The 22480-nt window shown below is 47.7% G+C and overlaps 2 protein-coding genes across 6 annotated transcripts in view; both read right to left on the reverse strand.

Annotated features, from left to right (window-relative positions):
- KRBOX1 (KRAB box domain containing 1) overlaps nucleotides 1-22480 on the reverse strand; it is a 65115-nt gene that overhangs the window by 8211 nt on the left and 34424 nt on the right. The window contains exon 1 of one of the 5 annotated variants that reach the window (XM_017343668.3): nucleotides 511-660. The exons of 3 other annotated variants lie outside the window; for them this stretch is intronic. The gene's annotated coding sequence lies outside the window, so the exon portion shown is untranslated. Of the gene's footprint in view, nucleotides 1-457; nucleotides 661-22480 lie in introns of those variants that run through there. One more of the 5 variants, XM_051851845.1, reaches the window with a different exon arrangement.
- On the reverse strand, nucleotides 9979-17755 carry ZNF662 (zinc finger protein 662). The gene is given in 10 exon segments (XM_070049827.1): nucleotides 9979-11313; nucleotides 11315-11423; nucleotides 11760-11834; nucleotides 11837-12055; nucleotides 12058-12306; nucleotides 12309-12353; nucleotides 12356-12530; nucleotides 14362-14441; nucleotides 15193-15512; nucleotides 17742-17755. Coding segments are annotated over 10 exon segments (1356 nt in total). The 3' UTR covers nucleotides 9979-11243.

Raw genomic sequence — 22480 nt, forward strand, 5'->3', positions numbered from 1 at the left:
GCTAGGCAGGCTAACAGGGGCCGCCCAAGAAATCGTTCCGTAGGGACGAAGTTTTGGCTGCTCTAGGGCTGTGACAACCTTCCAGGCTGGGCACACATCGCACCTGGTGAACAATCATCCCGGTCTGAGTTCCCTGGGGCCGCCTGAGAGGGGAGACGCACAGGCTGAGAAGGCTCCGGGTTTTCGAAACCAGGGCAAACACGGGGCACGAGAGCGACCAAGGGGGGCGTGCTCTGTGGCACAGTGTCCTGGCGCAGGGCCAGCTAGAACTTCTGAGAACCTCAGCGCCAACACTCGAGTCTGTCCACTCCCGACTCCGTCCTGAGCACAGGGAAACGAGGGGGCGGCAACCCGCGGACAGTGGCCAGGTGTGCTAACGCCCCCCGCCCTACTGACGTCGCCACCGAGCCGGGCCTGGGGTTCGGGATGATGACCCCAGCAGCACCAGGGGCCGCACCTTCCTCCCTCGGGTTTCCTTCCCGTCCTTCAGTCCAAGCCAGATCAGCTCACCCTGGGCTCTTGACGGCCTCTGCAGCTTTTCGACTAACGGCACGAAGCACCGTTTCTCACCAACCAAACTCACACGTTAACTGTGGCCACCCCGGAAGTACGTCACCCATTGATCGGCCAATCCACTCTTCTCCCTCCTACCTTGCCCCCGCGCCCTCCCCCAGCCCCGGAATTCTCTAGGATCTTGGAGGACCCCACGTCTTGGTGGTTGCTTCCTTCCAGTTCCCGTGAGACCCGAGGGACAGGGCAGGCAAGTGAGACTGGCATGCGTGTGCCTCCCGGAACCTCGTCCTGAGGTGAGCAGCCTGATCCGGGCACACTGACCTCGGAAAGGAGGCAGGGCCATTTGTCCTACTGAATAACCAGTGAGGGCCGGGGCCCAACTGGACCAGGGAGCAGCAGAGCCCGCCTAGGACTCCCGCCCCTTGGCAGCCCCAGCTGGCTTCCTGCTCACACAGGCCCAAGTCCTGCAGGGCTGTTCTCCCACCTGCTTGTTGGTCCCTCCCTTGGAGGCCCAGAAAAGGAATCTGGAGATGCGTACTGGGCTGGGCTCATTACGAGCATCGCTGCCTCCCAAGACCAAGACATCTTAAGGGGCCTTGAATGAAGTGGGGGCCTTAGGATGAGTCAAAGTCAAGAAACAGACTTGGCGATTGTGTTGTAGGCTCCCAAGATCCTTAGAGTGTCAGAGAGATGGTGCTTTCCCATGCTGCTTAGGAGCGCGGTCAGGAGAGGGCGGAGGTGAAGCCAGGCCCCTCCTGGAAGGGTGGCAGGGCCCAGAGGAGAGCACAGCCCTCAGCCCGAGATCCTGAAGCCAACATCTGTCCAGGATCCACTTGGAACACAGGTCACCTCTTCTCAGGGGTAATTTTGTCTTAGGTCCTTAGCGGTAGGATATTTTTTTTAAGGAGGAATTGCACTGATCTCTCCCAAAAGAAAATAAAATACAGGAGACCACGGATTAGGATCTCCATGCCTGCTCTGGGGAAACTGGAGTCATAGCAAGGTAGCTGAGTAGGTATACAAAGGGGAAATCGACCTTTGCCTCAGAGATGAATAGAATGTTCCAGTAGGAGTACAATGTTTTAGAACAGCAATTTAGTTTCAGCAAAACGTTGGTGTTCCTAACATTAAGTTAATGCAATGTGAATATTACTGTATCTAAAGTTCCTGTCGTTAGCTTGGCTAAACGGTGAATAACCCATGAAACTACATCTGACGTCTGGCCATGGGTAAGACAAATCCTGTGACTGTAAAAGGCCTTTAAGAACTGCTGCCACCCTTCAAAGTGCTCTGATCCAGATTCCTCACTTGCTGCTGGGTCACGCTTCCCAGGAATGTTAAGTCCCCTCTCCAATTTCTCTCTCTCCTAGGACTTCTCCTACCCTCTTCCCCTTCTACGTGGCAGCCTCACAGCCTTTGGAAAATCCTTCTGTAACAAACTCCCCCTCATGCAATCCTGTGCCTAATAAGGCTTGCTGTGCAATACTGCCACCTCATGGTCCCGTCTTTTCCCTCAAATGCCCCGGAAGCCATCAAACACTGCTGTGTTGAAATACAGATCTTGCCTCTTCAGTTCCCTAATACCATTTATTTAACGCTGGTTACATGTGATACTACAGCATCATGCCACCCATGAATGCTGGCTTCTAATGATTCCCTCAAGGTTCCAATGACTACAAATACAAGTCTTACCCAGAATATGCAGGAAAATGTGACTGGTGATGTTTTCTGGTCATGTGAAATGTACTGCTTGGAATGTTAATCAATGAATCACACCTTGGACAACTATGACTTCTGTTGAATTGCTGCAGTCAGGGCAGGCATTTGGCACAATAGTTAGGATGCTACCTGGGAAGCCCGCATCCCATGTGCATCCCATACCAGTCTGCCTGGTGCAAGTCCCAGCTCTACTCTTGATTCCAGCTGCCTGCTAATGCATACCCTGAGAGGCAGCAGTGACGGCCCAAGTAGTTGGGTTTCTGCCATCTACCTGGGAGACCTGGATTGACTTATGAGTGTAGCCAATAAAGCTGCCACCTGCAACACTGGCATCCCATATGGGCGCCGATTTGTGTCTCAGCTGGTCCACTTCGATCCAACTCCCTGCTAATGGCCTACCAGCCATGTGGGAGACCCAGAAGTTCCTGGCTCCTGGTTACAGCCTGGCTCAGTCCTGGCTGTTGTGACCATCTGAGGAGTGAATCAGTAGATGGAAGATTCTCTCTCTCTCCCTCTCCCTCCCGCCTTTGTCTCTTCTTCTCTCTCTATAACTCTGCCTTTCAAATAAATAAAAATAAATCTTTAAAAAATTAAATTTAAAAAACAGACTGGGTTCCAAGGGGACTTATCTCAAAGTCTTATCTTTAAAGGGTGGACAGAATGGAGGAAACAAAAGAGACAGGAACCAACAAGTCAGGGACATCGGGAGAAAGTGGTATCCTGGGAGAGAAGAGGGCATTTTCAGAGAGGATACGTTTTCAACGGGGATATACACTGTGGAGAGCATTAACTCAAACAAACCAGTTGCTGCTACTAAGGTCATCTCAGAGAGCCTGATGGAAGCAGAAGCCACTTTCTGTGGGCTGAGCAGAAAGAAGGCGGGAAAGAAATGGACAGTGAGTGCCATGAACTGAGTCTAGTCCTTCAGGGCGACTCCCACTTTCCAGGACAAGAGCCCCCATCCCTCTGCAAGTTCCGTAGGCACCAAGGCTCCATACACAGAAGCTTTGAGTTGATTTCCCGTTTCTAGATTTCCATCATCATTTAGGCTTCCTTCAGATATGTCTTGTGACTTTTTTAGAATATTTTCACTCCATATATACCAGTTCAGTTTTAAAAATGTTTATGGGCCATCAGTATCCAGCATATATTATTGCTCCCTTCCTTTTTTTGTTGCCCCATCACAGACTTTTTTTTTAAGATTTATTTATTTATTTTAAAGTCAGAGTTACACAGAGAGAGGAGAGGCGGGGGAGGGGGTGTCTTCCATCCGCTGGTTCACTCTCCAGTTGGCTGCAATGGCTGGAGCTACGCTGATCCGAAGCCAAGATCCAGGAGCTTCTTCTGGGTCTCCCTCGCGGGTGCAGGTGCCCACAGAGTTGGGCCATCTTCTGCTTTCCTAAGCCGTAGCAGAGAGCTGGATCGGAAGTGGAGCAGATGGATCTCGAACTGGACAGGAAACTCACTCCAATGGAAATGGAGAGAGTGCATGACACTACCTGAGCCACCAGGTGACTGGCTGACGTATATACTTTGATTTCTTCTCACACATCAACTCTTTCTCATTTCTTTTTCATTTAAACATCATGAAAATTTCTATTTTTTATATCACTTAAATAAATAATTTTACCAAATTTAGTGGATACAATATGGTGGAAATCAAGAAGCAATTTGTCTCAAGACCCCTCATGCAAAACATACTTTAGTCCTGCTTGGAGTAGGCAGGCTGGAATGAGGTTAGGGGCTGAAAAATACACTTGCTAGGGCTGGCGCTGTGGCGCAGCAGGTTAAGACACCGCCTGCAGTGCCAGCATCCCATATGGGCGCCAGTTCGAGTCCCGGCTGCTCCACTTCCGATCCAGCTTTCTGCTATGGCCTGGGAAAGCAGTAGAAGATGGTCGAAGTCCTTGGGCCCCTGCACCCATGTTGGAGACCCAGAATAAGCTCCTGGCTCCTGGCTCCTGGCTCCTGGCTTCAGACTGGCGCAGCTCTGGCCATTGCGGCCAACTGGGGAGTGAACCAGCAGATGGAAGACCTCTCTCTCCCTGCCTCTTCTTCTCTGTCTGTGTAACTCTGACTTTCAAGTAAATAAATAAATTTTTTAAAAAAGAAATAAAAATATACTTGCTTAACCCCAACACTTTTATCTCTTATCCTTTCCCTGCAGAAGAAGGAAGAGGAGGGATGAAGAAAAAATTACCAAAGCCAGTTATATCTCTTTTCACATTGTTGCTAAAGTAAGGAAGTCACTTTTTATTCTATTAAATAACTTACATCTCGGGGCCAGCGCTGTGGCGCAGTGGGTTAAAGCCCTGGCCTGGAGCGCCAGCATCCCATATGGGTGCCAGTTCTAGTCCCGGCTGCTCCTCTTCCGATCCAGCTCTCTGCTGTGGCCTGGGAAAGCAGTAGAAGATGACCCAAGACCTTGGGCCCCTGCACCCACGTGGGAGACCCGGAGGAAGCTCCTGGCTCCTGGCTTTGGATCAGTGCAGCTCCAGCCTCTGCGGGAGTAAACCAGCAGATAGAAGACCTCTCTCTGTGTGTCTCTACCTCTCTCTGTAACTCTTTCAAATAAATAAAATAAATCTTTTAAAAAAATAACTTACATCTCAATTACTGAGATGACTTGCAGCCTCACAGAATTTTTCTCTACGTCTGGACTCTGTCCATTCAACGAGTATCGGAATATTGGTCAATAAAAAACAAGTCTCTAGCAGATTGGAATTGAACACTTTGTTATTCCAAACAATCTGACTTAAAATGTAGGCTATGTGGGGAAAAAATTCACATGGATCGAGAAGGGAGTCAAGAATTTACCCCAGAGAGGAGGGAAATTGCCCACTAGAGAATTCTGAAGTAGGAGAATGTTTTCATCAAGTTAGGAAGGATGTCTTAAAATACCAGGTGGCATGAAATCTACTTTAGGGCCTGAAAGCCACCTGTTTACAGACTCCAAGCACTCAGAATGAGATCAAATGAAAAACTTATGTAACCATCAAGCAAGACAAAGATGTGACATTAAGTTGCACTATGAGAAAACAATGGTTTCAAGTTCAAGCCCGTATAAGGCTAAGTTGCAAATGACACAAACCCTCAAATCTTACAAGTTTTTTTTTTAAAAAAGATTTATTCATTTATTTGAAAGTCAGAGTTACACAGATAAAGGAGAGGCAGAGAGAGACAGAAGTCTTCCATCTGCTGGTTCACTCCCCATTTGGCCACAATGGCCAGAGCTGTGCCAATCCAAAACCAGGAGCCTCTTCCAGGTCTTCCACAGGGGTGCAGGGGCCCAAGGTCTTGGGCCATCTTCTTCTGCTTTCCCAGGCCATAGCAGAGAGCTGGATCGGAAGTGAAGCGGCCAGGATTTGAACCGGCACCCATATAGGATGCAGGCACTGTAGGCAGCAGCTTTATCCAGTATGCCACAGGCAGCCCCAAATCTAACAACTTTAACCAAAGATGTTTTATTGGCTCAGAGGTTCAGAGTTCAGAGGTAGGTCTGCTTTGGGTAAGCCTTGGTCTAAAGGTTCAAGTATCACCAAGGACTTCTTCATCTTATCATGGTCTTCTTTGGTATCTGCCTCATTCTCAGTTCCACACGGTAGTATCAGGAAGCCCAGAATCTTCCCATTTAATAGAAAAATTAATTACTATAGTTCCATGCCTCACACTTTCCTGCATTCCATACAGAGGAGATCAGAGAATATCTCTTTTGTTAGCTTTCAAAGCGAAGTCCTTCTCTTCCAGGAGACTCCTCCCCTCCTATCACAGTGGCTCTGTTCTGGCCAAGGGAATGAGATAAGCTGATTGGCACGCATGAACTTGAGCATGCAGCCAAACCACACAGCTGAGAAAGGATGCCCGGGGAGTAGCTGCTGGAAACCAAATAAAGACAGTCATTACAGAGCCCTACCTGAAAGCCAACAGACAGATGCTCAGAATTGCAGACACTAATCGCCAGTGCATTGCTTCTCAAACAGGCAGCTCTGTAGCTGGCTCCAGGATACAACACAGCAGAAATTTAATTATGAATTCCTCCTAAGAAATTCTGGGTAGTCCAGCTACTTTTCAGTACATGACCTACATACTATTTCCATACTTTCTCACTCCTTAATCCTATTGTATACAACTTCAAAGGCAACATTTCACCATAAGCAATTCTTTAATATGCTGTTGGTTGCAACTTATAGGAAAATATCTCATTCTCTCTACCTTTTATATATATCCAAAACTTGAGAACTGAGTTTTAATTTTTTTCCTTTTCTGCCTCTGAGATATTTGGAAAGTTGGAAGGTCTTCCATGTTACAATTTCTTCATTACAGATTATGGAATCTAATATGTGGTCGGGGCATCCAAGCTCCTTTAGTAAGGAAAAGGCCAGTTAGGATTCCTTTGGTAGAGGCCATCCATTTCACGTCATTTCCTAATCCTTCTGATACACCAGTCTTCTGCCATGTTTTCATGATTCTCATTACACTATTTCAAAAATTCTTGTCACTCTACCACCCTGGCTACATCTTTTTTTCTTTGTTCCTAGGGTTGATCACCTCCCATGATGTTCCTCTGTAGGTTCCTTCTCTTCATGGTTCCATTTCTGGGGGCTTTTATTACTATTCATTATCACTCTCCATTTTAAGATTCTGATCTCAGTCAGCATATGCATCATCCTCACTGCAGGAGCTTATAAATACTTTGGGGTTTTAATGATCAGCTTCTTGCAGTCCTGATTCAAGCCTGATTCATCCCTATTTCAGCTGGTACCTGCATGTGTTCACTGCCAACCCCACTAGCTAATCTTTCTCAGTATCCCTTGCTGGCACCTCTCATGAGACACGAGAATATTAGAAAAAGATGGCAGCACACAATTAAATTCGAACTTGGTCTGCATATCTTGCTACACTCTCTATGGGGAAGCAATGTCCAGTAGAACTTTTCACAATGATGAAAATATTCTGCACCTACACTATGCAGTAAACTCCCTAACTACCACTATGGAGACTGAGTGCTGAAATGTTGCCAGCATGACAATGGAACTAAATTTGTAATTGAAGTTGCAATGTGTGGCTAGTGACTCTTTTTTTTTTTTTTTTTTTTTTTTTGACAGGCAGAGTGGACAGTGAGAGAGAGAGACAGAGAGAAAGGTCTTCCTTTGCCGTTGGTTCACCCTCCATTGGCCGCCGTGGCTGGCGCACTGCGCTGATCCGAAGGCAGGAGCCAGGTGCTTCCTCCTGGTCTCCCATGGGGTGCAGGGCCCAAGCACTTGGGCCATCCTCCACTGCACTCCCTGGCCATAGCAGAGAGCTGGCCTGGAAGAGGAGCAACTGGGACAGAATTCGGCGCCCCGACCGGGACTAGAACCCGGTGTGCCGGTGCCGCTAGGCGGAGGATTATCCTGTTGAGCCGCGGCGTTGGCCGGCTAGTGACTCCTATACTGGAAAGTGCAGCTCTAGAGGATCTCATTCCTTCCTTCCTTTCCATGACTTTATATCCTCTGTTATTCAATAACTTCAGTGGGCAATTCCAGCCATGGCTGACCCAGAGCTCCAGCCCATTGTATACAATTGCCAATGTGAATTCTTCACTTGCACTTATCATACATACTTCCAAAGTGTCAGTTTAATACAGTTCTAGATTTCTTCCTTCCCAAGCGTCCTCCCCCTGCAGCATGATTCCTTCCAGTCACGGGGATCACTGTTCATACAGCTGCTCAAGCTAGAAATCAGAAGGCTAGCCTCAATTCCTCCCATCCATTAGTAGTCACTGATTTTTTTTCCCCAAAATATCTTAAACCCACCTACTTTGCTCCATCTCCATTTTCTCCAGCCTCTGCAGGCCACCAACATCCCCAATTTGAATAGTTACCACTGTCTCCAACATGATCTCTCCTTCTACTCTTATCCCCCTACTGACAATTTGCTATTTAGCAGTCAAGAGTGATCATCTCAAAGTATGAGTCACTCCACCATTGAATGCCCTTCAAAGATTTCTCTTCACTTAGGAGAAGTGAATGATCTGACCCACCTCTCTCCCCAAACCTAACTTGTGCTACACACATCCCTGATTATTATGCCACAGCCAAAGCCTTTTGGTTTCTTGGATGTGGCAAGCTCTTCATACATCCGTGATTCTGCATAGCCATTCCCTCTGCCTGCTCTTCTTTCCACTCTTGAAACAAACGGCTTTCTCATATTTCAAGTCTCAGCTTTACTGTGTCTTCTCAGAATCGGCCTCCTTCCCATCATTCTCTCTCAGTACCCTCATTCCCCCCATAGCACCCGGCAATTTTTAATAATTTTTTACTTCTTGTTGCTTTGGTTGGTCTCTCCCACTCGCCAAATGTTTCTGGAAGGCAAGAAGCAGTTCTGACTTGTTGACTCAGCACCTGACACAAGCTTTACACTAAAGCAGGTGCCCAGTATTTGCTTAATAAACAACTTTTACAACACCTGCTGACAACAGTCATTTCTATTTCCTGGTTCCCTGCAGTACACCACAAAAAATTATACTGCTAATTAGATGTTATCCTATGCTATGGTTTGTTCCCACCAAAACCCATGTTGATCTGCCACGGAAACCACACTGAGAGGTGGTGGAAGCTTTAAGAGGTGAGTGGATCAGGAAGGAGTATAACTCCCTTGAGGGTGGGTTAGTAATCGGTTTCCAGGGCTTTCTCTTGCACACATGCTCCTTCTGCATGCACCCCCTCTTCTTTCCTGCCAGGCAAGAGGGCCTCTGGCTCTCCAGAAACGATGCAGATGACAGAGTCACACTCTTGGACTTCTAGGACCATAAATCAAAACAAACCTTGTTCCTTTATAATAAATCACCCAGTCTCAGATATTGTTATATCAACAGACAATGGACTAAGGCACTCCAGCTGGACTTACGATGGGCCAAGTCCTCCTTAGGTTTCAGGAATCATGAACTCTAAAGTTACTAGTGTTGATGATTTTCAAGAAGCAGAAGTTTGTTATAAGCAGGTGCCTGGCTTCTCTCCTTTGCTCTTTAGTTAACAATTCTATTAACTGGCCAGGAGCTTATAAAGTGAGATACCTAAATGCTTGTGAGGCAAACTGTACTATCTGTGAGGAAAAAGACTCCAACAGTAAAGTCTGGAATGGGTGCTGCAGAGCTGTTTTGGCCAGCATTATTCTGTAAACCTTCAGTATCTCGTATGTCTTCGAAGTTCATATTAACTGCTTGCATCTTCTTTAAAAAGCTACTCATTTACATATTACTGATTTAAATAGTTGATTTTAGGATTCCTTACTTAACTCTTTACCTTCCTTCCTTACTTGCTTGTTCCTAGCCTTTATCTCTGATCCTAGACCAGCTAGGTTTAGATATTCCAACCTGAGAATGTTGGTTGTTTTTCGTTTGTTTGTTTGTTTTTGACAGGCAGAGTGGACAGTGAGAGAAGAGAGATAGAGATAAAGGTCTTCCTTTTTCCATTGGTTCACCCTCCAATGGCCGCTGCGGCCGGCGCATGGCACGGATCCAAAGCCAGGAGCCAGGTGCTTCTCCCGGTCTCCCATGCGGGTCCAGGGCCCAAGGACTTGGGCCATCCTCCACTGCACTCCTGGGCCACAGCAGAGAGCTGGACAGGAAGAGGAGCAACCGGGACAGAACCCAGCGCCCCGACCGGGACTAGAACCTGGTGTGCTGGTGCCGCAGGCGGAGGATTTGCCAAGTGAGCCATGGCGCCAGCAGAGAATGTTGTTTCATAACACAAAGCAAGCAGGTCTGCCACTAGTGAACAACATGGACTGTCCTCTGCTGTTTTCCCTAAGTTACTCTGAACCTGATGGAGGGCCACAACTTTTGAGGAAGGGAGGGCCCTAGAGTGGACAATGTAACTGCAATGTCACCCGCATCAGATAAGGTTTCAGTGAGGTAGACTTAGGAAAAGCCGATTAATAAACATAGAAGATCTCCAGAAAGATCATAACCACAACAGTGACTGCCTCTGGAGACAGCAGAGACAAGGAAACTAATTTTTCACTGAATAGCCTTTGAACTAAGTTTTCTTTTATCATGAACATGTTCTGCTTAGTCAAAAAATAAGTAAATTTCAAAATCTTAAAAAGAAATGCAGTATTGGTCCCTAATAGCCATTTAGCTGGAGTCAAGACCGTAAGACTGTTAGAAAAATATGACAGCAAACAATTAAAAAAGAACTTGGGTGGCACTGATTACAAGTTAAAAAGGACAAGAGGTCTGCTTGGTTGAAGGAGCTGGGTCTCAGATGATGGAATGGTAGAGGCATAAAGGTGTACATTCAAGTAAAGAGTCGATACCAGGGGCCAGTGCTGTGGCGTAGTGGGTAAAACCACCGCCTGCAGTGCCAGCATCCCATATTGGCACCGGTTCAAGTCCTGGCTGCTCCACTTCCGATCCAGCTCTCTGCTATGGCCTGGGAAAGCAGTAGAAGATGGCCCAAGTCCTTGGGCCCCTGCACCCATGTTGGAGACCCAGAATAAGCTCCTGGCTCCTGGCTCCTGGCTCCTGGCTTTGGATCAGTGCAGTTCCGGCCATTGCAGCCAGTTGGGGAGTGAACCAGCAGATGAAAGACCTTTCTCTCTCTCTCTCTGCCTCTCCTTCTCTCTCTGTAACTCTGACTTTCAAATAAATAAATAAATCTTTACAAAAAAAAAAGTAGATACTGAAATCAAAAAGGGCTGGCTCTAATCTCAATTCAAAGCTGACAAAATGAATGACAATTAACGAGTTTTATAATGTCTTTCAATCTCAGATTTCTTATTTGTAAAATGGGTGGAAAGAGGTTTGTTATAAAAATTAAGAATGTATGCACAGTGGTTAACATATTACCCAATATAGGATAGATGCCCAATTAAATTGTGCTTAGTATCAACATGGTAGAAGAGGGGAATCAGTCTTGCTAGAGTGAATGGTATCTGTTGGGTAACAGCAAACTGTGGAAGGTCATCTTATTTTGTCTCTGAAGTTCCAGTGAGAAGAATTATAAATAAATATCACCACCATGCATTCTCTAATGTTCAAGATGAGAGGTCTGACAATTATAGGAATTCTCTCGAGCATAGCGCCTCTGGTGCTTAATTCAGAGAGTTCTGACTGAAGGCCTTCCCACAGCCAATACATTTATAGGGTCTTTCCCCGGAATGGATTCTTTGGTGTCAGATAGGGTGAGCCTTAGAAATGAAGCTTTTCGGCCGGCGCCACGGCTCAATAGGCTAATCCTCCGCCTGCGGCACCAGCACACCGGGTTCTAGTCCTGGTCAGGGCGCCAGATTCTGTCCTGGTCGCTCCTCTTCCTGTCCAGCTCTCTGCTGTGGCCCGGGAGTGCAGTGGAGGATGGCCCAAGTCCCTGGGCCCTGCATCCACATGGGAGACCAGGAGAAGCACCTGACTCCTGGCTTCGGATCAGTGCAGTACGCTGGCCACAGCGGCCACTGGGGGTGAACCAACAGAAAAGGGAGACCTTTCTCTCTGTCTCTCTCACTGTCCACTCTGCCTGTCAAAAAAAAAAAAAAAAAAAGAGAAATGAAGCTTTTCTCACACTCATGAGACTTCTCCCCAGTGTGAACCCTCTGGTGCTGATCAAGATCTGAGTTCTACATACTGGTTTCTCCCTAGTATGGATTCTCTGATGTTGAAGAAAGGCTGGATTTCAAGTAAAGCTTTTCCCACATTCCTTATGTGTGTATGGCTTCCCCCCAGTGTGGATTCGTTGATATTGTATAAGGCTTGTGTTCTGACTAAAGCCCTTCCCACATTCCTTGCATGCAAAGGGTTTCTCTCCAGTGTGAATTCTCTGGTGCTGAATCAGGTTTGACTTCCAAAGGCTTTGGCACATTCCTGATATTTGTAGGGCTTCACTCCATTGTGAATTCTCTGATGTGCAAAGCAATGGGATCCGAAACCAAAAGCCTTCCCACACTCCTTACATTCATAGACCTTCTCTCCGTTATGAGTCCTCTGATGTTGGTTCACATCTTCATTTCTAGCAAAACACTTGCCACACTCTTCAGATACACAGAATACCTGCTCACTGAGAATTTTCTGATGTACATGAAGATGGCTGTTAACATCTCTGAACTCTTTTCTTTTGAGATCATGTCATCCTTGACGGTCACTTCTCCACACTGCCCCCATTGGGGTAGCCATGCCACCTCCCTAAGCGGCTTTTCTTCTTTTCATAGATTTTGCCAAACCAGAATTTCTGGGAGCTGTACCACCATGGCGCACTTGATAGCACCATGAGATCCTATGCCTTCTCAAAAATTTCCTCCTTCAAAATAAAGTCTTCTTTTTCATTCTTTTACTTTTTTATTTTTTATATAAAGCTTGTATTTGATAGATATAAATTTCATAAGTACAACTTTTGGATTGTAGTGGTTCTTCCCCCCCATACCTGCCCTCCCACTCCCAAACCATCCCACCTCCTACTCCCTCTCCCATCTTTCTCACTCTTTAACACACCCTCTGAAAGAAGAAATCAGAGCTTCAAATGTCATTATTACTCATGCCACAGCAAGGAAGGTCGTCAAGTGGCATTAATATGCCCATTTCTTTCCACGTGCTATCCACTGTTTCTCAGGAGCACTGTCATATCTGAAAATAGCAACTTGCAGAAAGCAACTAGAAACAAAAGGCAGGAACTAGACAGAGTCACCAGGGACTGTGATGCTCAGTGCTAACCAAGCACAGAGTAAGCTCTCTCAAAACAGCTGGATTGAATCGAGCAAGTTGAACTCTTTTTATGTAGCTGAGTCCAGTTTCTAACATGTGAAGAATGGGCCAGGACTCAGGGCAGGGGATGTAATTAGAAATAACAAAATCGTTTCTGGTATATCTGGGGAAACTGAGCTTGTCACACAGAAAGAACAGCAGCAAGAAGGACTTTCCTCATACTTCCAGCACAAAGGAAGGATAGTCCTCTCATCCACTCAAATCAGCAGATCCACCAGAGAAGTGCTTCCCCAAACTCCCTGAGGCAGAGCGAGGCCAAGAATCTCTCTTCTTTGTTCCCAGAGTATCTTTTATACTACTATAGCAACATTGATTTCGGTAATTATATTTTTATACATAATGTCCCATTAGACTTTGGGCTCCTCCAGGCTAAGAGCCATGTATTACTGGACTTCTGATCCCTAGCAACTAACATTATTAGTAAAATATAGCATGTGTGTTAAAAATATTTGCCAGGGTGGGCATTTGGTGTAGCAGCTAAGGCACCACTTTGGATGCCCACATCCCATATTAGAGTGCCCGGGTTTGAGTTCCAGCTCCAATCCCAATTCCAGCTTCCTGCTGATACATGTTCTGGGAGGCAGCAGGTGGTGGCTCAAGTGGTTAGGTTGTGGTCATCCATGTAGAAGACCCAGACTGAGTTCCTGACTTCTGACTTCAACCTGACCCAACCCTGGCTATTGTATATTTGCAGATTAAATCAGCAGAAGGACCTAGTTTGCACTCGCTCTTTCTCTTGCTCTCTCTCTCTCTGCCTTTGAAATAAATAAAATAAATAAATAAAAATTATTTTAAAATATTGGTTGAAGGCCGGCGCCGCGGCTCACTAGGCTAATCCTCCACCTTGCGGCGCCGGCACACCAGGTTCTAGTCCCGGTTGCCCCTCTTCCGGGCCAGCTCTCTGCTGTGGCCAGGGCGTGCAGTGGAGGATGGCCCAAGTGCTTGGGCCCTGCACCCCATGGGAGACCAGGAGAAGTACCTGGCTCCTGCCATCGGATCAGCGCGGTGCGCTGGCCGCAGTGCGCCGGCCATTGGAGGGTGAACCAACGGCAAAGGAAGACCTTTCTCTCTGTCTCTCTCTCTCACTGTCCACTCTGCCTGTCAAAAAATAAAAAATAAATTAAAAAAAATATTGGTTGACTATAACAGTCATGTGAGTGGACCACCTGTTCTGTTTGGGCCTAAAAAAGAAGACCCACCCTAATATAATTAACTGAGTTATCATAATGGAACCTGGAAGCTAAGGATTATACATCCTCCTGATTAACTGGTTAATTCAGTGATTTTGGAGGATCATTTATTTGGACTATGAATGGTAAAATGGATTTTTAACATTTTACAAAGGGAAGACAGAGGAAAATATATGACTGGGAAAAAACTGCTCATTTCCCTCTCACCTCTCTCTGCAGTTTCAGGTCCAGTGCCTCTTCCACCTGCTCGAGATGGGCGATCCCAGCAGGCTTTAGAAATAGGTATCCTGCCAGAGTCAAGATATAATAAGCCTGGCTCAGCTGAAGAAGTGGAGCCCACCAAGAAAGGAACAAAGATAGAAATGGTATGGAGAGAATGAGTTGAATGGGAAGCTTGGTGACATAGATTACTAGAAATTTTAGGGGGATAAGAGTAAAAAGGATAGAAAATAGTGGTATGGGTAAGTTGTGATTCCATAAGTTTCCAAAGATTTCCAAATATCTCTCTCATTTTAAAATATGAATAAGAGGGGCTGGCACTGTGGCATAGTGGGTAAAGCTGCCCCCTGCAGTGCCGGCATTCCCACATGGGCGCCAGTTTGAGTTCCAGCTGCTCCACTTCCCATCCAGCTCTCTGCTATGACCTGGGAAAGCAGTGGAAGGTGGCCCAAGTCCTTGGGACCCTGAACCCCCCTGGGAAGACCCAGAGGAAGCTCCTAGCTCCTGGCTTCTGGTCGGTACAGCTCTGGCCATTTCGACCAACTGGGGAGTGAACCAGCAGATGGAAGACCTCTCTTTCTCTCTCCCTCTCCCTCTCCCTCTCTCTTCCTCTCCTTCTCTGTATAACTCTGACTTTCAAAAAAATAAATAAATCTTTAAAAAAAATATGAAGCAGAAATAGTAAAAGACTAAGGCCACTTCTGCACTGAGAAACCCACTGGTGTCTACGTACGAGATCAAGAGAACACATACCTATTACATTTTAGGAATCGAGACTAGGGAACTGCTTGGATGATGGACACAGGTGTCCTCACTCACCTGGGGCGATGCCCCTTGGGCCCTCTCCATCCAGAGCTCCATAGGGAGCCAAGCACCAGAGTGTTCCCCCCTGCTCCAACTGGGAAATCAGGGCTGGTTTGGGCAATGGAAATGCTGCTTGAGGTGGAGGAAATGGGACAGGTAGGTGAGTGGGTGGTGTCCCACCAAGTACTCCCGGAGCTCCTGCCAGGCCTGTGACTTCAGGGGCAGAAGGGGAAAGGGAAATAACTTGGGAGAACAGGAAAAGGATGTCCAAGGAAAAGGTCAGGAGACCACCCAGGGGACAGGAGGCCGACAAAGGCCAAGAAGTGGACAGAGCGCTAAGAGGCACTCAGTAACAGTCTGAGTCAGCAAATGAATACCTTCCCTTCCTTGAGGAACGGAACTTCTTGTTCTCTCTCTCTCCTAGTGCTCTCCAGTTCAGCCATCCACACGGGTGTTGGGCCAGATTCCCTAACCCAAGGGTGGGGAACTGATGCTCCATAGGACACCAGGAATCTGCTCTCTTCTCACTGTGCCCATGGCACAGAGGTAAGGGGTTAGGCAGCTCTCACCTGGGGCCAGAAAGTCTTGTGCGATGCCCCAGCTGTGGCTAGCACTCCCCACTTCCCAGTAACCATTAAAGTCAGGCCACTGTGAACCCAAGACACTGAAGCTACCACTGTGCAGAGAATATTAAAACATAAACATTGGAGGGCAGAGGCAAAGACCAATGGGGAGACCCTTACCCAGGAAGCCACAGTCCCATAATTCTCCAACATCACATCCCTGGAAAGGTCCTCTGACCAGGGGCCAGGCTGGTCCATTCATTCTCATAAAAGTAGCCACATCCTCGAAGGTTACTGACCCCTGACACAACATGTGTTTAAGTGCGCTAGCACAATCCGAGGACCCGGGCCCAGAGGAAGGGGCAGAGAGCAGCAAGCAGTGCTGGCAGGCATGCCTGCTGGGTTTCCAAATGTCTGAGGGTACACTCAGCCAAAGATGTCTGCTGTCTGCCCTGCTTACAAAGACTAAAGGGGTGGCTGACACTGTGGCCTAGTGGGTAAAGGCGCTGCCTGCAGTGCCAGCATCCCATATGGTGCCGGTTCAAGCCCCAGCTGCTCCACTTCCGATCTAGCTCTCTGCTATGGCCTCGGAAAGCAGCAGAAGATGGCCCAAGTGCTTGGACCCCTGCACCTGCATGAGAGAACAGGAAGAAGCTCCAGGCTCCTGGCTTTGGATTGGCCCAGCTCCAGCCATTGCAGCCATTTGGGGAGTGAACGAGTAGACAGAAGAACTCTCTCTCTCTCTGCCTCTGCCTCTCTGTAACTCTGCCTTTCAAATAATAAATAAATCTTTAAAAAATAATAATACTTGTTTAAAAAAAAGACATAAGGGCCACCCATCAATGTTATCCTGCCTTTTCCTCTTTATTTCTGCAAACATCCTCTAATTTTTTTTTCATGAGTCTCTGCAAAAGTATTCTCTTTTTATCCTTATATCCAAAAACCACCATCCATGCTCTAGGTCCCATCCTTTCTGCATGATGTGTCTTCCTTTAGGGGTCACCAGCCTTAACAATTACCGTTTATTGAGCCTATGCCAAGTATGTTCCATATTTTACTTTGTTTACAGCCTAAAGGAGGGTATTAGGTCCATTTCATAGAAGAGGGAACTGAGGCTCAGAGAGATGAATTTCCCCCCAAAGTTACCGACCTGAGACAGAACCTGCTTGACTCTCAACGGCTCTTACTTACTGTCCCCTGAGTGGGGCCCTTCCGCTGCCCTCCCTCCCAGTCTCCACCACCAGCCAAGGAGGCAGCTGAGCTCTCAACAGAACAGACCCTACCTGCGCCTGTGCACCCCTCACACCTGGAAGTGCTCCGAAACACCCCCCTTCACCTGCGGCCCAAGTCCCAGGCTCAAGGTGCCCTTTTCCTGGACCTCTTGGGAGTCTCCGCTCCTGCATCTCCTTTCCTTTCTCTCTGTTAGGAAACTAACAGGTGGCCACATGGCCCAGCTACCTGAGCCAGGCTCCACCCCCATCCTAATGGGATTCGCTGCTCCTGCTTCCCTGCCGCCCTCCGGCAAAGTTTTAAAAGAGTCTGTTCCTGCACACGTGCTCTCTCCTGCGCTCTCTCTGCTCTCCTCTCCTCTCTGCTCTGCTCTATCTTCTCTCCTCGCTAGCTCCTCTCCTCTGTTTCTTTCTTATATTCTCTTTCTCTCTCTTTTTCCTTCACTGCCCCTTCACTCCAGTCTGTTGAGTGTTCCCCAATAAACCCTTTCCCTTACTCCGGTGTTCGGTGTGTTTTGCGATGGCTAACATTAATATATAACACTGACCTTCTGCAAGAAACATAAAGGGTGCTAACCCACGCCCATCAGAATTCCCTATAGATCCAGCCACTGCCTCATTTGGGGTCTCAATCTGTGCACTTTGGAGGGCCGATTCCGGTCCATCTCACTTGTGTCAAAGGCTTTGGCTGCTGCACCTCTGCCAACCTAATAAAGTCCAGATTCCTCCGCACTGCCAGCAAGTCCTTGCACTATTCAGAGAGCCAGCTCACCTGCCCAGAGTCATCTGCCCCCACCACCCTCAGCCCTTAACCCCTCACCATCCTGCTGGGAAAACAAACCCATCCCTCGCCCAGATCTGTGCCCCTGCAATCCCTGCCAGCCCAGCCCTCCCCACGCAGAAGCTATAGGCTTGCTAGCAAGAAGCAGGGTTTCTGATGTTGTTAGGTAGGAAGTCTGAAATTGAGCCTATAGGTGTTTGTGAGAAAGGCTGAAGACCAGCACCCACTGTGGAAGCTGCAGAAGCCCAGCACCTTGCACTTCAAAGTCCTGCTCAGACCCTGATAACCTCCCAGGTGGTCCCAGCCCTTCCCCCAGGGAAAGCTCCCAGGAGAATTCTCTCCTCAGCACCCAATGGGTTATCTGACCTGATAACATGGGGCAATAAAACCTTCTCAGACCCTCTAAGGGAAGCCCCCCTTCTCTGCCCAGGCGCCAGCAAATTTGCGAGGAATTTGCTAATTTTCACCCAACAAACCCTTCTGCCAGGACTCTCCATCCTTTGTCCTGTAGGAGAGGGGGAGGCGGGTAAAGAGACTCCCTTAAAAACCTAGGGAGGCCAAACAGACTGTGCGCTCAGCTGTCCGCTCTCTGCTGAGCCACCCGCCCGGCCTGCCCAGGTGTATTCTCTCCATTCAACCATGTCACCTTGCTCTCCCCCAGTCCAAGTGACTGGGCGCTCTCCCTGTGTCCCTTCTGTCCTGACGGATGCCCTATCCCCAGTAAAACCTTATTACTCCGCTCTCTGTCTCATGCCTGAATTCTTTCTTGCATGAAGACAAGAACCCCACGGCCTCCACGGCCTTTCCTCTGGCGACACAAGCAGGAAGGGAAGGCTAAGGCACAGCTGTCAAATGCCTAGCTCAGTGTCAAAGATGTGCCCAAATACAGAAGTGGCACAAAATTTCTCAAGTGATGCAAGAAATGAACTAGAAACCCAGAATTCTCTACTCACTGAAAATAACCTTCAGGAAAGAAGAGGAAACCAAGATATTCTGGGATGAGATCATACTAAAAGAATTTGTCACTAACAGACTGACCCTAAAACAATGGGAAAGAGAAGTTCTATAAACAGAAAGGAGATAATAAAAGAAGGAATCTTGGAACATCAAAAAGGAATGAAGAACACAGATGCCTGACAAATGGGATTAGCCTGCTCGGCACGAAGTTACACAGTAGAGAGGATGAGGAGCACATATCTAGGGTACTGGTAGTACGCAGGGTGAATAGGCTATTCAGGCTCCTTCCCTTCATACTGAGGACATTGCCTGGCATGGACTGCAGCAGGCACCTCTTCAGGGTATGGCACTGCCACCCCCACCCATACAACAAATATGGATCATACTATTTAAGGACACTTAGATGGCCAATGTTAAATGTTTGTGTTCCTGAAACACACTTAATCAGATGATATGGCCAAATGAATATCAGATAGAGATGAAGGAATCCAAATACTATTCACCAGAACAGTGGCAGAATGACCCCAAAGGCATTTCTGAGAATCTCACAACTGCCCTGCCTATTACAAGCACAGAATGCCTTAATATTGAGAGAATGACACATGACTCAAGGTCATCGCAGTTCCCTGACTGACCCAGTCAAGAAGACCCAAGAAAGCAAAGACAAAAACCACAGCAGCATCTACATAGCACAAACTCTAAGAAATGCCCATATAGGTGCTGGATTCTGTCCCAGTTGCTCCTCTTCTAGTCCAGCTCTCTGCTGTGGCCCAGGAGGGCAGTGGAGGATGGCCTAAGTGGTTGGGCCCTGCACCTGCATGGGAGACCAGGAAGAAGCACCTGGCTCCTGGCTTTGGATCAGCGCAGTGCTAAGGTGTGGCTGCCTTAACCTAGATTTCAAATGATGCCCCAGAAGCTCAGGACCTGGGCAGAGAAGTGCCACCAGAGGAAGGCCACTGCAGAGAGCCTCCTCCTCAAGGCAATGTCCAGCATAGGCAGGGGAGCAGCACCACCCATAAGATTCCAGACTGGCAGAGTTCTTGGTGTGCAATTCCAGCCAAGGAAAGCCACAAGCATGAAACTTCAAGCCATGAGAGCTTCCAATGGACTATACCCAGTGAAGCTGTGGGGACAGGGCTACCTGGAGCCTTGAGGACCTGTTAGGCAGGAAGTCAGACATGAGCTTACGTGTGTGTGACATAAAGGCCTAAAGAGTTGACATCTAGGTCCAGCATATGCATCTCAAAGTCATCCCGATAACGTTTCAGGAGCAGCCCAGGATTTGGATCCTGCCCTGCACCTTCTTCTCATAACCTGCCAGGTGGGGGTCCCCGCCCCTTCTGCCTGATAATCTTCCAGGTGCAGCCCAGCATCTGTACTTCAAATGCGCCTAGCCCCTTCTACCCCATAACCATCTTTCCTCTAAGGCTCCTCTAAGGCGGGGCAATGCCAGCCAGGCTTCCTCCTGTCTGATAACTTCAGGAGGAAAGCTCAGATAGGAGTTTTTCTATTTACATCCAAGAAGTCCTTTGTTCCAAGAGGAGCAGAGGTAGGGAGGCGAGACCCATCCCCTTAACCCCCGCCCCGGCTTCAACTGGACTGCGTGCTCAGCCCTCTACCTCTTTGCTGAGCCGCCCACCTGGCCTGCCCAGGTGTACTCTCTCCACTCAACCATGTAACCCCGCTCTCCCCCAGTCCGAGCAACTGGGCACTCTCTCTCAGCTTCTGTGTGGAGAGGTGCCCATCCATGCTTACGGATGTCCCTTCCCTAATAAACCTTGCTATTTTACTTTCCACTACTCAAAGTCTCACACCTGAATTCTTTCTGGTGCGAAGACAAGAACCCTGCCATTCACCAGTAACAGACCCGATCCTCACCCCAAGTCCTACAGGTGGGACATAAAATCAATTACTCTCCAACCATAAGATTTAATGTTGTTTGTCAGGTGTTGGACTTATCTCAGACCTGTTATCCCTCCTTTTCTATTTTTTTAAGATTTATTTATTTATTTATTTATTTGAAAGAGTTACGCAGAGAGAGGAGAGGCAAAGACAGAGACAGAGAGAGAGGTCCTCTGTCCAGTGGTTCACTCCCCAGATGGCCGCAGCCGGAGCTGCGCTGATCCGAGCCAGGAGCCAGGACCTTCTTCCTGGTCTCCCACATGGGTGCAAGGGCCCAGGGACCTGGGCCATCCTCTACTGCTTTCCCAGGCCACAGCAGAGAACTGGATTGGAAGTGGAGCAGCCAGGTCTCGAACCAGTGCCCATATGGAATGCCGGTGCTTCAGGCCAAGGCGTTAACCCGCTGTGCCACAGCACCGGCCCCTCTTTTTTCTTTTTAAAGAGAGACAGAAACAGGCAGAGAGCTCTCATCTGCTGACTCACTCTCCCAAATGCCTGCAATATCTGGGGCTGGTTAAAGGATCCCTGGAAAGGAACTCAATCCAGGATTCTTCCATGGATGGCAGAGACCCAGCGACTTCAGCCATCACCTGCTGCCTCCTGGAGTGTACATTAGCAGGAAGCTGGAATTGGGAACAGATCCAGGACTCAAACCCAGGCATTCCCATATGAGATGTAGACATTCCAAATGGTGTCTTAACCACTGGCCAAATACCCCTGCCTCCCCCTTCTTACTTTCTAATTCTCCCTTTTGGAATGCAAGTGTTTAGCCTATGCTTGTCCCACAACTGTTCTTTGGAAGCATACAACTTGTCTGATTTCACAGGCTTATATCTGGAATGGAATTTGTCTCACGGTAAACCACACCTTTGGGTTTCACCCATATCTTACTTGGATGGGACTCTGGACTTTGACTTTTGAGTTGAGTTGATACTGGAATGCATCAAGACTTATGAGGCTACTGGAATGGAGTGAATGAATCTTACAGGTGAAACAAACATGAAATTAGAGTGGCTGGGGCAATGCTACAGTCTAAATGTGTACCTTCCAAATTTCATGTCAAAATCTAATTCCCACTGTGAGGTAGGCAGGCAGGCATACATGTTGTAGTAACTCTGGAAGCCGTTTTCTCCCCCTTCTCCCACAGTGTGATTATTTCACATTGCTTACATGTCTCTGTGCCAGGATCAGCCTGAGGTGAAAGTTTAAGTTAAGGAGGGGAGGTGGTTTTCTAAGTCCTCACACATACACAGTTTTTTGTGAATGTAAAAACAGAACAAAACAATCACGGGTGCAGGTCCTTTAAATGCTCTGAAAACTGCCTTAATGGGCATGAAACAACAGCAAATAATTTTGGCACCTGGTTGATCCACCAACTTCTCTGACATCACCCTAGAACGAGCCTTCCAACATGTCCCTAAAATTACTATGCCCAGATGCCTCCCGTTCATCTTCAGTTCCAGGTAAAATGTACCTTCGCATTTCCCAAGGCCTTTCCCCTTTTTTGTGGAGAGTGGGGAGCAAGGCTTAGCCCCTTTCCTTCTACCTTTAGCTTTTCTTATATTCATCAACTTTTCTTAAGTCCCCCTTTTGAGAATTCCATTTTTTCCTAATCCCCTATATAAAATATTGCTGCTAGATTAGCATTCCTAAGTTTTCCCTTCCCTCCTCAAAAATCAGTACTTCTCCACTGCCTGTCAAATGAGATCCATTACTCAGGAGAACTGAGAACACTCAGAGCAGCCGCCAATCCATCTTCCCAGCTGTTTCACCAGATACCATCACACAGCTATCAAAAGGATGATAGCAACTGACAGAAACGTGCACCATGCACAGGCAAAGGATACAAATCCAACCTCTGCATGGACAGT

Source organism: Oryctolagus cuniculus, chromosome 10 (assembly GCF_964237555.1).
Source record: "Oryctolagus cuniculus chromosome 10, mOryCun1.1, whole genome shotgun sequence".
NCBI lineage: Eukaryota > Metazoa > Chordata > Mammalia > Lagomorpha > Leporidae > Oryctolagus > Oryctolagus cuniculus.